Source organism: Drosophila guanche, unplaced genomic scaffold, assembly GCF_900245975.1.
Source record: "Drosophila guanche unplaced genomic scaffold, DGUA_6, whole genome shotgun sequence".
NCBI lineage: Eukaryota > Metazoa > Arthropoda > Insecta > Diptera > Drosophilidae > Drosophila > Drosophila guanche.
In genome coordinates this window covers 4790478-4806131 of record NW_022995747.1, presented here as the reverse complement: position 1 = coordinate 4806131, position 15654 = coordinate 4790478, and the positions used below count along the sequence as shown (strand labels likewise).

The window sequence follows — 15654 nt, the reverse complement described above, 5'->3', positions numbered from 1 at the left end:
AGCAACCGCACTGGCAAAATTTCCCCAGTGACTGACGAACAAATACAACATTTTGTGTCAAAATGCGGAGCAGGGGGCCATAAGGACCACAAGCAGGCAGCCACCAAAACAGCAATAACACAGAGCACACATTCAATTGCGGCAGCCGCAATTCTCTCAATATGTGTGTGGGGTGTACGTACTCGTGTGTCGGGGAATGCTGCTCTCTGACAAAATATTTTTGCATATATTGGGAAACAATAAATTTTACAGTAATGCGCAGAGCTGTGTGTGTGGGTGTCAGCAAATGACCTTCGACAGGACCCAAACTGGGGACCTGGGAAACCGATGGCGGAGCGAGGCTGAAGCCAAATCCAAAGACAAAGGGCCCCTAAATTGCTAGACTGTGACAGCTGCATGGCAGGGATAACTTAAAAGGGTTAAAAGGATACGATTTTGGCTGACTGCCGAGAGTGGGGATTGAAACTGAATCGGAGACGACTACTCGGACTCGGACTGCATGCTATACCATACATATATTCCCATCAAGTCAACACAAAGGGAAATGGAAAACTTATTAAACGCATGAGTTGCCGAAATTGAATTTTCAACCAAGTCTCCTCTGTGCCAGAGCCAAATCCAGAATCTGGCTAGATTTGTGGCATACTCCTACTTTAAAATGTCTACTTTTGAAAACAATTTACAATTATAATGATAATCAATTTTACATTTCGCTTTTGCTCTTCCTGCCACTGTGCCCCTTTTTGCAATGCAAATTGTTGCCTTCATCAAGTAAAAAGTAATGTCGAAGTATTTTAATGCGCGAGCAAGAAAGCAAGAAAGCAAAAACCAGGAGAAAACAACATTAGTGAGTTGGCAGGAAAAAAGTTTATCCTCGACTAGCTTTCGCTTTCTATTTGGGCAATTTTTTCATTAAAAAGCCAGTCGCGAAACTTTTAAGAGAACAATTTTAATAAACATTCGCCGAAATGTTAAGGAGAAATTTAATTATATGCATGGGCATTCATGATCAGAGGAAATAGAGCCATCATCCGGAAAGGCGCCAAAGCCAAAGCAAACATGGCCAGATGCAAACTCAAAGATAAGCAGGAGGCCAGAAGGAGACCTTAACCCGGCTAAGCCGAAATTTAATATTGGAAGGCAATGAGCCAGGGCGCAATAAAAGCCAAAACCCTCTGAGGAATTGGAACTGCGACTGGGGATTGGGAATGGAACTCGAACTGAGAACTGGGAGTGCGATTGGGTGGTTGGGAATAGACAGAAACAGGGGCCATCGGCTCCACTCATGCTCATGTGCCGCATGGTAATGAAGACTCCTCGTTCTGCCTCGTATACATACTTCCTTCTCGTAGCAGCCAATAAAGTATTGTTGTAGCCACGACAGAAGTTGGAATAGTGTGCAGGTTGCTTTTTTCTGGTTGCTGCCCCTGTCTCTCCATCTCCATTAGTCGACGATTCGATCGACAGACTAGAGACGGGGGAGGAGTTGCTTGGTAAGCGTTCTCCTCTGTTCTGGGCTTTGTTACATAATAGGTGAAGTTTTATTGTCGAAAGCTATTAAACTTTTCCCATCAAAAGTGTACGATGTTGCCACATGGAAAAGGTGTAGAGCATTAAAGTTGCCCCAGTCAGAAAGTAGCAGAGAAAAAGCCCTAAACTGAAGCAGTTTCCGTAGGTTAAAGAACGGCTCATGATGACGAAGATGATGATGATGGGAATATTCCTAGCCTTGGTGTTTCATGTGGATTAAAGGATTTGCCGGGCAACTTTCAAATTTAGCCAACAATCGAACCAGCTACTATTTAATTTTAGCAAGTCAATTGTGTAATTATTTTCAATATATTCAGCCGACAAAACTAATTTCAATTTAAGTTTAAAATTGATTATTGAGATTGAACTTTTAATTGGACAGCATAATTGAAATTGAAACTAATTAAAATGGGTTTATTGATTGAGACTTGATTTTTGGGGCAGTACTAAAATTGCAAATTAGATCGCAAAATCCAGTCAGCTAAAATTATGAGATAAATAAATACTATCCTCAGACAATCGAATATAACTTTACGGGTGGAGTTTAACACGAAAATGAGGAATTGATTATACCTACCAATTCCAAAATTTGTGCAATCGTCCCTTCAGTGCCCTGCCTTGCACCATGACCATATCCACACCCAAGAGACTAAAAAACAATTGACTTTTGCGTATGGCAAAGAAGAGGAAGTATTTCCCCTCCTCCCCTGCATATATTTGTTGTTTTTCGGTTTGTGCTGCCGATTGTTGGCATTCCACTCCATCTTCGATTGGGGTTTGCCGTGCAGTCGGATCTCAGGACACGCATTGCGCATAAAACTGCTTCAATGTTTGGAGCGGATTGGAGGGGGTGAGGGTTTGGATGAGTGGGGCCAAAGTTCCACTTCATTTGGGCCACTCACATCGAAGTCCGGGTCGGGTCCGTATCCCTGTCCGTGTCCGGGGCCAAGTGTGCGGTTGATGTCTACATTTTCAGTATGTTGGTTAAGCACTCAGCACGTTTGCTTGTTTTTCCGGTTTTCTGGTTCTACTGTTTCCGCTTTTGTTGCGCGCTGCTTTTTTCGTGGAAATTGAAAAAGTTTATGAGCAATTTTAAAAGTGAGTTCAACTCACTAATACCAGAGATCCGACCCCCAAGAACGAGATTGGGTTAATTTGGATTTTGTTTCAAATACGAGTAGTGCTAATCAATGGACTCGTTTTCACTTGCGGTCTCCGGCCCTCCACAGCTGTCAGCGCTTGAAATGCAATTAATCAGGTCTCAAAGATGGCAGGGAAAAGTTTCTGGCCAAAACGATAAAAGGGCCAACCACAAAGAAACCTTGCAAGCACACACCCACACACAGACAGACACTGGCACACATATAGAACCATGTTTGACAGTTTTACGGCTCACACAGAAGCACATAAGAAAGAAAATCCATATTTGATGGTCGAAGTTGTAGATACCCTTGAAGATGAATCATTCCTATCGTCGATGTACATATAAGAGAGTTTGAAAATATTGATTAAAAGCCTTCTGTTTACTGATTTACTGATGTTCTGATATCAACAGACAAAGAATAAATGAAGAATTATTAAGATGCGTTCTGCTTTGTATCTGAACAACTCGTCTCTTAGGGTACCCACTGGGAAGAACTAGCGTGTGAAGTCGAAGCAGGAATAATGTTGATGCAATAACATGCATCTTTGACACTTGCCAGTGCAAAGGCCACCACCCACCCCAAAAGGCTGTGCCCCCAGCTGATGTGCGTGTGTGTTTGTTTGACTGTGTTGGGAGTATTTCTACATGTGTGTGGTGGCGCTGTGTTTGTGTGAGTTACATGCACTTAACGTTGATTTGTGCATCGACCGTGGGATCTCATACCAGCTCGAAGAGCACTCGGGGCCACTACACTCTGACCCACTCAGCCTCGGCCCGGCTCAGCTAAGTTTCATTTGCAATTTTCATCTGCAGCTGTTACACGAGTGCCCAGCAAACACAGCACAGGCACATAAAGAGTGTGAGGGAGGGGGGGGGGGGGGGGGGGATATCTCCGGGAGGGGATATAGCAAAATGGAATTGAAAAAGCAGGATACATTTGTAATTGAAATGAAAGGAAGCTCTAATATTCTCTTCCTCAAAGTTGGTTGCTCATAAAACACACAAACGATAAGAAACGATCAGAGTCATTTGTGGAGAGAGATTAGAATTGCAGCAAGTTCGTGGGCTTTCGAATATTTAAAGAAAATATTGGTATTATATACAGCCCACAATGGGAAACACAGAAACAAATACTCACAACAATAATCGAAATATCTGTCGAGAAAGAATTAATTATTTACCCTAAAAGAATAGAAAAACATACGAAAATTCAATGATTCAGTGTTCAAATGAATAGCAGTAATTGCCATACATTCATTTAACGAAGGAGTAACCCCAAGAGAACCACAATCCCCGTCAGCTGCTGCCTCTGTCTCTGCTCCTGAAGTGGCAATTACATTTGTAAGTCGGTCCGGCGCTTCTCTGTCCATCCGTCTGTTCCCACCTGCCCAATGCAATTAAAATTAATAAATAAATATGATTTACAAACTAATAGAAGGCCAGAGACAGAGACAGGCCACAGGAGAGCCAGAAACTCAGCAGACGGGACGGGAATGGGGATGAGGAAGATGGCTATTAAATTTGTCGGAACGAAACCCCAAGAACTTGAAATGAAATTAATACAACGCGATATTAAATTATTTTTAATTGGGCGATGTACCAAAGGAAAGCGGTTTGCTCTCTGTGGGGAAATTGAATCAAAATTTTGAGAATTACTCGGCACTCAGTGCCCACTCATTCTCGAAATTCCCTTGTGGCCGACTTCCAAGGAGGCGTCAAGGAGCAACCACCCAAGGTCAGAGGTCGTAATTACTCGATATTTGTACGCATGTGGGGCCATCGTTATGGTACATTAGGTACCGGGGTCCAAAGCCTTGACAGTTGCCAACTGTGCCACAACTCCATTTGCAGTTGTCCGAGCCGTTGAGCGATGGGGTTTTGGTAATTATGACAACCGCAAACATTACAAAACATTTCCCTTTCTTGAAGCTGCAATGAAAGCCATTCCTAATGGTTAATTAATTGATGTGTTGACAGTTCAAAAACCACAAGAATTGCCAGGAAAATGGTTTAAGCTCAATTAATTTGTACACAAGCGGAAACACTAAACACTCTCTTGCCCAGTCCAAGGCGGATTGGCATAACTAAAAATATAAGTAAAATTACCTGCCCCACAAGAGTCCACTTGAATCCTTTAAGGGAACATTTCCCAGCTATCTAAACCCATAGAAACCCTCTCGCCTATCGAGGACCCATTTCCGAGATGTGAAGTACTTAAGATGACGATCAAATCGACTCCAACAAACATCAGACATCAGAATAGGCCTTTGGGCTATGCCCTCTTATGATTCTTGTACCTATCTTTATGCTCATCACGTGGCCCGCATTAATTTGCACACACGATTTCCATGGGCCTGTTTGTGGGTAATGCATATTGCCGCTAGATGTGCTTTATATGAGCTGCAAATTGGTTGCTCACGTAAATGATTTTCATTTTCCAATCATAACATTACGCGTGCCTGCACTGCCAAATGCTCACCTGTCTCTCTCTCTCTCTCTCTCTCTGGGCCATGACTGAATTTGGTCTGATTCAGGCTATTGAGTGGAAAATATTTGTGGGATTTCCCCAAGTTGATTTCCCGTATTTTTTTTTTTTTGGCTGCTCCTGATTACAATGAAGCAAATTGAATTAACATTTTGGCCGGCGGGTAGAATAATGCATCATGCAGGTTATGCCCCTGAAGCTGGCGCTTAAATTGTCTACAAATAATTTGTGGAGTGGTGAGGGTTGCGGGTGGCATTTTAATTATTTATGGTCCCATGCGCGACTTATTTGCCTTTGTTAATGACGAGGCGAAAGCAAAAGGCACAAAGTGACGACAATTGGTGGAAACAGGAGCTGCATGAGCAGCCGGAACATGAGCGGAATCTGAGGAAAAAAGCAGGAGGATCAGGAGCAAAAAAGTTAATTAAAAGTGCAATCAAGCAGCGCATGGACCGCAGCAGAGAGCGGAGGTAAGTGCCCTGAACGATGCAGACATTTTGCCTGCAACAGAGACGACAAAAAAGTATGAGAAAAAGGAAAGCAATTCCCAGAAGGCAAAGGATAGGGATAGGAAAGGTGAAGTGGTGGCCATATGTCGTATGTTGTACATAAGTCCTAGCGCAAATACGTCCACTCGAACGGAGTTGGGTGAGGTTTGCTGCCCACCTCTTCCCCTCTCACAAATTGCTGCAATTATACACGCAATAAATTATAACAACTTAAAGGGAAAGAGAAAAAGTGAAATACCGAAGAGAGTTGGTTGAAAATAAAAGGTAAGGACTGAAAGATATGGTTAAATAGCACTGGGAAGGACTAAAGGAAATGATGAGTCTTGGGGAAAATGCATTTAATTGATTATCCTGTCTGTCCTTGAAGTTAACTGATGGGCAATATAATTTGTAAGCTTCTCTTTCTCTGTCGAGCATTTATTGTTTGTCTTTGCAGGTACTTAAGGCCCCTTGATTATGATTTATGTGGTAAAATACAAATCAATTTGTTTTAGAAACCAAAATAATTGTTTGGGAACGATTTGGGCTTAGTATGTAGTACGTACTTTATTTCGATTTTTTAAATTGAATGCACTTTTTTATATTTCCAGCTGCGTATAGAATGGTGTTTGGTCTTTTTTGTAATGTCTTAATTTAAAAAAAAGTTAGCATTTTGTGTGTGTTTTAAATGGTATTGATGCACTGTATTAATGTCTAAACGATTCGGAAAGATCAAACTCAGGCCATGGGTGATAATTACTAATAGATCAATTTAAATTATCCATTTCATCAAATGAACTTTTAGTTTCCCTAGTGTTGTATGGACTTGGGCATCAGAGACATACCATAAAATGTCTAAAGCACTCATCCTACAAGTTTAATTATTTTTCTCAACTCTCCTATGTTTTTGCTTTATGAACATTTCGTTTAACAGGCTTTTGTCTGTAAAATGAGAGGGTATTCCACGGTTCCCACAAACCTTATTACTACAAATCTGATTTTAAATGATAGTATGAGCTCATTATTGTTCCATTATTTGAAATATTTGCTATTTGTTGTATCCCAAACATCATCGGCTTTCAGTTTTCACAGGCTTATCGGCACTTCAAGATGTATCCTTGGAGCAACACTCTTCTATGGCTCATTGTGAACCTATGTTTGGTAACAGAAGTACTCTTAATATCATATAGCATATACAAGTCCTTCATTATTGTGAAACATTTTCAGCTAACGTGCGTGTTTGTGCTCGCAAAAACCGATTGTTTTTCGCTGGATAGGACTTTCTGTGAATTTACATGCTCAATTAAGGCAGTAAACCGGACACACAAAAATGTATTTGGAAAAATTGAAATATACAAAGCTCCAGTTACCAAAATCAAGGCATGTACACACCATTCAATACTTACTACATAGACTATAAAGATTCCGATCAGGTTAATATGGCACTTTTCAGGCGAAACCATGATTCGAAGGCAATCCTGTATAATTTTACCTTCGATGGCTGCAAAATCCTGGACAAATCCACCAAAAATCCCGTGTCTTTTTTCTTCATAGAAATGTTATCGAGCTACTCCAACTTGAACCATTCATGTCCCTACAATGTGAGAGGAAATTTTGACGTTTCAACTGGTACTGGTTTTAATGGCAAACTCTTTTTAGCATGATTTAATGATGGTGCTTCCATATGACTTTCTCGAACCTCGTTTATCGAAGCTTCTGCCGTTTCCTAATGGCGACTACCTTGTCGAAATGCACTGGCTTCGATTTGGAAATCGGAGCGCCACGGCCAAATTATACTTCTCTTTACAATAATTTTATGTTTCTTCCCAGTTGATTAGAACAATTAAGGAATGGCTGAACAACTAGATCTAAAATCTGTAAATTCATGTAACTTCATATTGACAAATGATATTAAATATAATAAAAATAATAATAATTATACAGTAGAGGCCATACACCGCCGTTAACTAAACGGATTTGGTAATTTCGTATTCCATTTTTTTAATGCGTGTTCCCAGTAAACAAATAATCTTGACTGGTTCATCAACAGTAAAGGATAGATGATGCCAGAAATTTTTTTATTAATTTCATTGTGAATATACATTTAGTTTAGGTACATATTGCTGGAGACTTTAAGTAATGGAAAAATGGAAACTGTCCTCCAACAGATCCATTCCCGGGTTCAGATAGCAGACATAAACTGCTATCAGAAGTCGGTAAATCGGACAAAACAAAATAAATTCTACTAACAACAAATTCCAGACACTGCTTTGTTACTAGCTTTGCCATTTCAATCCATAATAATACTACATATCAATAATTCCAGAGGCCAATGGGCTTCGTTCGGTCATTAATACTGGAAAAAAAATTTCTGGACTGTGCTCTACCACGACATTATCTTTTTTATTCATTAATTATAAGTCATTAATATCATTTATGTGAGCTTATGATTTTAAAAAAATGGCACAGAACCTTGTATTTTTTGGGAGAGAAATATTAAAATAGACTTGGAACAGAGTGGTATCAGTCTGCATCCAGAATTAAAGCTGCTATCGCAAACAAAAAGAAATGTCATACAGACATGGCTATAACGATTAGGCTATAGATTCTGATTAAGAACACACGAGAATCTACTTTCTGGTGTCGTAACATTCTCTTTCTAGTAATCCACCACAAATCAAATATGTCCCAAAACTCTTAGACTACCAGGTATAACTAATCGCTGCCAAACTGAGTTTGCATGGTTATTGAATTCATATTGGATAATGAGACCATAAACGATGTGGGATGCCTATGTTTGTATAATTAGCCATATCCACACAGTAATTAAATCCATTTTGAAGTACTCAAATTATGTCAGTTTTTAGATTTTAGAATTAGCGCAGGTAAATATTTCATTGTATAGCTCTTCAATGGTTACAAGCCCTTTCTCTACAATGTCACCTTTGATGCCTGCAAGTTCCTTGCCAATGTCAATTCCAATCCTGTGATCAACTTCTTTCATGAATCGTTTACGTCCTTCTACAATGTGAACCACACATGTCCCTACAATGTAAGTGGATACTGAACTCTCATGAACAAAAACTTACTTTGATCCCTGCAGCATGATATTATTATGGAAAAGCTTCCCATTGACTTTGTCAATCACCGGATGTCGAAAGTTCTTCCATTTCCTGAAGGTGATTATCTCGTTGAATTACGTTGGATTCGTGCCGAACCCTTTTATGCTATTTTCAAATTATATGGAACTCTTTCTTGAATATTAGACGTAATAAAAAAACAATTTTTATTCGTATTTTTTATTTTCAGTTGAAGTTTTCATACTTAATTCTAAACGATTTGACATCCCATGAATAATGAAATAAATTCAGCAACTTAATCTGTTTTAAATTGTTGTACGTTCAGTGATGTATTTAAAGTTGTACACAAATTTCCGTGGAGCATATTCGCAGAGTTCCTGGAAGCGTCGACACCACAGGATGGCCCATGTTCTCTGATTTTGATCGTTTTGATCCTGCACTTGGTGATGAAGGTACGGACACTTATTTTTAAATATCATTTAGGAATCATTCCCGGTTTGAGTTCACAAACTGCAACTGCACTTCGCTTGATAAGAAATTCGGGGAGTGTGAGGACTTCTATCTGAAGTCGGTGAATCGGACCTATAAATATTTGTCCGGAAAATTCAAGCTTTATCAAAAGCCGGTTAAAGCTTTCGAAGTATGTAAATCTTTACAATATTTTCATGTAATATTTTTTGGATTATTAATTCAGTTGAATCTCATTCTAATGAAGAGACTCAGCGGATATAAGCCTTTCCTGTACAAAATAACCGTCAATGCTTGCAAATTTTTAGTCAATCCTAAGACCAGCCCAGTAACGAAATTATTCTATGAATCGGTTGTGACCTTCTCTAATGTCAACCACTCCTGTCCATACAATGTAAGTGAAGAGTATATCCTTGTGTAATATTTTAAAGTAACCACTCAATTCTTTGCAGCATGACATAATTATTGATAAGCTCTCAATCTACTATGTCAATCATCGATTTCCAAAGATTCTGCCCTTTCCTGAGGGCAATTAACTCATTAAAGCAAATTGGTCAACCTTGGGATTTGTTTTCGCTGTGGCAAAAGTATATGGCACCCTGTCTGTTTATTCAAGGGAATAAACCACGAAAAAATTTCCGAAATTATTGATAAAAACTGTAGTTAATTTTCCTTGATGCCAAATGTGTTTCTAACTAGTTTTATACATCATCTACAATTCATGAGAAACGCATTTGGTTAAATGACAAAAATAATTACTGTACATTAACAGATTACATTAATTAAACATTGAATACAAATTTTAATAGAGCATGCAGTCCATCCACTTTATTAATCGTTGTATTCGTTAAGAACCTTTGCAATCACCAAAATATATGGAACCCTTTCGTAAATTATGAATAGAATAAAATAAAAATTGTTTGTCCGAAATTAGTTTTATTTATTTTTGAATGTAATTCTATACATTTAGAAACGCCATCAGCAATAATAAATAAACTCAAAATTTTAATCTATTTGAAATTGTTGTTTGTGTGGGAATGCGTTAAATACCTGACATTGATTCCCATGGAACATATACACAGTGTTCTTTGAAGCGTCGACACTACAGAATGGCCAATTGGATGAGTTCTGTGATTCTGATCGTTGTGATCCTGCACTTGGTGATGAAGGTACCGACACTTATTTTTAAATATCATTTACGAACTATAGCCACTTCTAGATCCAATGCCGGTTTGAGTTTACAAACTGCAACTGCACTTCGCTTGATCAGAAATTCGGGGAGTGTGAGTACTTCTATCTGAAGTCGGTGAATCGGACCTATAAATATTTGTCCGGAAAATTCAAGCTTTATCAAAAGCCGGTTAAAGCTTTCGAAGTATGTAAATCGTTTTAAAATATTTTTATGTAATATTTTTTTGATTATTAATGCAGTTAAATCTCATTCTGATGAAGAGACTCAGCGGATATAAGCCTTTCCTGTACAATATAACAGTCAATGCTTGCAAATTTTTAGTCAATCCTAAGACCAGCCCAGTAACAAAATTCTTCTATGAATCGGTTGTGACCTTCTCTAATGTCAACCACTCCTGTCCATACAATGTAAGTGAAGAGTATATTCTTGTGTAATATTTTAAAGTAACCACTCAATTCTTTGCAGCATGACATTATTATTGATAAACTCTCAATCGACTATGTCAATAACCGATTTACTAAGGTTCTTCCCTTTCCCGAGGGCAATTATCTCATTGAAGCCCGTTTCTCAACCTTGGGATCTCCTTTCGCTGTGGTAAAAGTGTTTGGCACCCTGTCTTAAATTCAATCAAGGGAATAACAAAGAAAGATTTTCAGAAATAAGATGAGTCACATAAGATGAGTTTTTTGTTTCGAATCGTTGTGATCTTGCATTAAAGTATCATATACAAAACATAAAAGCTTCAATTCCCGTATGAAATTTACAAACGTCAACTGCAGTACAATAAATAAGAACTTTGGGGGGTTTGACCACTGCTACTTGAAGTCCGTGAATCGTACTTATAAATATTTCTCCGGAAGATATACCATTTATCAGCTTCAAATTAAAACTTTAAAGGTTTGTTAAAATATTTAAAGAAAAAGAAAATGTATCATAATTTTTTGATGCCTGCAAGTTCCTGGCCAATGTAAATTCCAATTCAGTGGTCAAGTTATTTTACTTAGCGTAGTTTCCCATCGACTTTATTAATCATCGAATCAAGCAAATTCTTCCTTTTCCTGAAGGAGACTCGTTGAAATACGTTGGATTCGTTTAGGAATTTTAAATGTATTATTATTATTATTGTTTACTTTTTAATGTAATTGTATACATTTGGAAACGACATGAGCAATAATAAATAAATTCAAATTTTTAATCTATTTGAAATTTTTGTTTGAGCTGGGATGCATTAAATGCCTGACATTGATTCCGGTGGAACATATACACAGTGCTCTTTGCTGCGTCGATAATACAGGATTGCCCATAGGATGAATTATCGGATTTTGATCTTTGTGATCCTGCAATTGGTTATGAAAGTAAGGACTCTCAATTTGAAATCTCATATACGAATGATACCTACTTCTGGATCCAGTGCCGGTTTGTGTTCACTAACGTCAACTGCACATCGCTGGATAAGAAATTCGGGGAGTGTGAAAATTTATATCTGAAGTCGGTGAATCGGACCTATAAATATTTGTCCGATAAATTTAAACTTTATCAACTGCCTGTAAAAGCTCTGGACCTTAGTATAATGCGAAATTTTTCGCTTTAATTCTCAATGGGATAATAATTTTTGTTACTGAAGAGATTCAACGGATACAAGCCTTCCCTATATAGCATAACCGTCAATGCTGTAAATTGATTGTCAACCAAAAGTCCACTCCTTGGGCGTAATACCCTATGAATCGTTTCTGACCTTCTCTGATATGAACCACTCCTGTCCATACAATGTAAGTGATGAGTATATCCTTCAAAATTGTAATACTTACTACACTTAACCAATTAACTTTTTGCAGCATGACATTATTACCGGTAAGCTCCCCGCTGACTTATCAATCACCGACTAAAACAAATTTTACCCTTCCCCATGGCTATTATCTCGTTGAGGCCTATTGGTCTCGCTCGGGATCTCTGTTCGCCATGGTCAGAGTATATGATGTAAGTCTTTCCTAAATGCAAACCAGGTAATATATGATTTATGATTGTCATAAATAATAGATGCAAACTTTAACTACTCTGCTCTACTTATTTCCATTTTACTGCCAAATGTGTTTCTAAATGATTTCTATTTTAATCTATATTAAAGTGTTTAAATAAAATTAGATTTTAATATACAGAGCACAGGTACTAAAAGTCAAATACAAATTTCAATGGACCTGCAGTTTTCTTTGGAGCATCGACACTTCAGGATGGCCCACAAGATGAGTCCTCTGGTGCGGATCGTTGTGATCTTACACCTAATTATGGAAGTATGATGTAACTACATTAATATTAAAGTATCATATAAAAACTATGAAATCTCATAGATCCATTCTCGGTTTGAGTTCACTAACGTCAACTGCACACTGGTGAATAAGAAATTTGGGGAGTTTGACTACTGCTACCTAAAGTCCGTGAATCGCACCTACAAATACATGTCCATAAAACTTAAAGTTTATGAACTTCCTATTAGAGCCATGCAAGTATGTAGAAGTGTCCAGCTAACCGCATAAAAGGTTATTTTTAAGAACATTCATATATTTTGTACAGATAAACATGGAGCTGTCGAAGCGATTTAATGGATACAAGCCCTTTCTGTATAATATTACGTTCGATGCCTGCAAATTTTTTGTGAATCCCAATTCCAGTCCTGTGGCCAAGTTCTTCTATGAATCATTTATGACGTACTCCAGTGTAAACCACTCATGCCCCTACAATGTAAGTTGAATGGGGTTTCTGCAGTGCCGAATCATTGGGAAATAGCTCCTTTATTTTCCTGCAGCATAATTTCATATGCGAAAAGCTTCCTGCAGGCTTTGTCAATGAGCGATTCACACGGATTCTGCCATTTCCTGATGGACAATATCTCTTGGAAACACGTTGGCTTCGTATGGTATCCTTTCTTGAATTGAATGTCTAAATAATTGAGTAAAACAAAAATTCATTAAAAGAGTCTACTAACTATTTTTGACCTCATTTGGCTGAAAATATATATCATAAAACATATGACTTTCTGAATTTTAAGCTATTTTAAATTGGCATCAACTAATTAATGATGGGACATTAGTGCGGTTTTAAATAAATGCTACAAATTGTATGTCAGTCATTCTAGGTTCATTGACGCTTCGAGATGGAAGCTAAGCTGACTCTTCTGGTTCAGGTCATGGTGATCCTCTCTTTACAATGGGAAGTATGAATCATGTATGAGACATACACATGGAAAGCATCATTTATGGTATAACCCTTTCAGATCACTACCAAATTTGAGTTCACCAACGTCAACGGCACTTAATTGGACGAAAATTTCACCGAATTCGAATACTGCTATTTGAAGTCGATTAATCGGACCTACAAATATTTTTCGCTAGAGCGACACTATTCCAAGTTCCCGTCACCACATCAAGGCATGTGATATGGCCGAAGGTTCAAGTTTTTGGTAAATTATATTCATTTACAGGTAAATCTGGTCTCAATGGATACAAGCCTTTTCTCTTCAATTACACTGTCGATTTCTGAAGAATCCCAAGTCTAAACCGGTCACTAATTACTTTTAATGACAAATGCGAATAATTCCTGTCCTTACAATGTAATTATTTTCTCATGTATATTGAATGGACGGTATTTAAAAAATATTTTGAATTCTGCTTAGCATGATCTTGTATTGGATAAGCTTACTGCCAGCTTTATCAATCATCACTTTACACATATTCTGGCCTTTCCCGAGGGAGATTATCTATTGAAGAACAACTGGTTCGCTTATGGTATCAAACGAGCCGTGGTTAAAGTGTATGGCACTCTTCGGGAATTAATTCATGCATGCACAGTTACGAGTGTCTTTCATATACAAAATATATTTTTAAATTTGTTTTGAATATATGATCAAGGACTTTCTTGTTATTTTAACCAAATACCAAAGTTCTCCGGCCAAAGTCTGGTGGAACTCATACACATACACTTCTGAGTTCAATGAGGCGATAATCCTTAAGGAATTTGTAATTTAGCCGGACTTCATCGAAGGCTCAGGTATCCTCCTTCTCCTCTTCAATTAACAAGTTTTTTATAGCTACGCTTTAACCCGACACAAAGTTAAACACAAAACTGGACCCAAACAAGCAGCAAATTCGACGTTGGAAATAGGGTATGGGAAAATTGTATAAATGAAAACTAAATATTTATTTTGGGCCCGTCAATGAAAGTCTGAAGAAAACAAAGGAAATTGGGGAAAAAAGGTTACTATGAGCGTTATCTATGAGCGTTGAGTGCCTAAATAAGTAAGTCAATAAATCAATTCAATAAAAATGTGTGCTGCCTTTTTCGGGCGTTTTTCTATATATATTTGAAGTTTTGGCTTTTGTTTTTTGTGAGCTCCTTCTGTTTTTGGCAAATCCCAAGCAAACAAATGTGAGGAAAGCAATCCAACAAAAAAGTTTGCCTCGGAAAATGTTTGGCAACGAGAGGGAAACAAGTCAAGAGTATGGGTGGGATTCAGAGGTTAAAAAAAGGTCCAGAGGGTTGATGGCCAGGGCCCAAATAAGATACATAAACAATGATAACTGCAAAGTTTATCAATTTGTAAAATGGCAGCCGCAGACATGAACAATAAGGGATACAGAAGCGGGTATGCTGGCTACTAAAGTTGACATTTACACCTAGAAGATACCCTCTGGTCGAGGAGTAAGAATCTCAGACATCATTCATCAATGAGTTGAAAATATATGGCGGTTCATCTAAAGAACTAGTTTTCTACATGCTGTGATTATCCGATGAAACTTATTTGTTTTCAGATCTCCTCTGCGAAAACAGGGTATAAAGAGAAAGAGGGTGCTCAGCTTTGCAAAATTCAAAGCTGTTTAGCAGTGGGTGGGTGGCTGTACCTGCTGAGCTTTTAAAGCCTAAGCTTTCAGTATATCAGGGGTATAAGATAATGTAGGAATATTTGTTGGCATCATAAAAAAGAAATATATTAAACTTACTTAATGAAAGGAAGTGCTCGATAATAAATTGAATATCTTATTTTGTTATAGCCAACAAATTGACCATCTCTCAGCTATAGCACCCATACAATATTCAAATGAATTGTTTAGACAAGGGCCACAAGGAGAACCCAAAACAACCGCAGATGGGGAAAGCAAAAAAAATGTTCAAACAATGAATGAAATGTTTTTGTTACGTGTCAATATTATTTCTTCAATACGTTTTGTTTATAAGAACTGAATCAGCGTCCGTCGGTGCATAAAAAACGTTGTTTT

The 15654-nt window shown here is 37.9% G+C and overlaps 3 protein-coding genes and 1 pseudogene across 3 annotated transcripts; all 4 read left to right on the top strand.

Moving 5' to 3' along the window:
* Positions 1–8427: 8427 nt before the first annotated feature.
* On the top strand, positions 8428–8906 carry LOC117583197. Its single transcript, XM_034271400.1, has 3 exons — positions 8428–8442; positions 8553–8699; positions 8751–8906. Exons 1-3 carry the CDS (start codon positions 8428–8430, stop codon positions 8904–8906), a joined length of 318 nt encoding a protein of 105 aa, XP_034127291.1.
* A 1398-nt stretch (positions 8907–10304) lies between these two features.
* On the top strand, positions 10305–11008 carry LOC117583196. Its single transcript, XM_034271399.1, has 4 exons — positions 10305–10355; positions 10415–10570; positions 10627–10794; positions 10853–11008. The coding sequence occupies exons 1-4, from the start codon at positions 10305–10307 to the stop codon at positions 11006–11008; spliced, it is 531 nt and encodes a 176-aa protein (XP_034127290.1).
* Positions 11009–11140: 132 nt separating this feature from the next.
* LOC117583195 lies at positions 11141–12227 on the top strand (annotated as a pseudogene).
* A 388-nt stretch (positions 12228–12615) lies between these two features.
* LOC117583194 lies at positions 12616–13697 on the top strand. Its single transcript, XM_034271398.1, has 4 exons — positions 12616–12675; positions 12733–12888; positions 12956–13123; positions 13656–13697. Exons 1-4 carry the CDS (start codon positions 12616–12618, stop codon positions 13695–13697), a joined length of 426 nt encoding a protein of 141 aa, XP_034127289.1.
* Positions 13698–15654: the final 1957 nt, after the last annotated feature.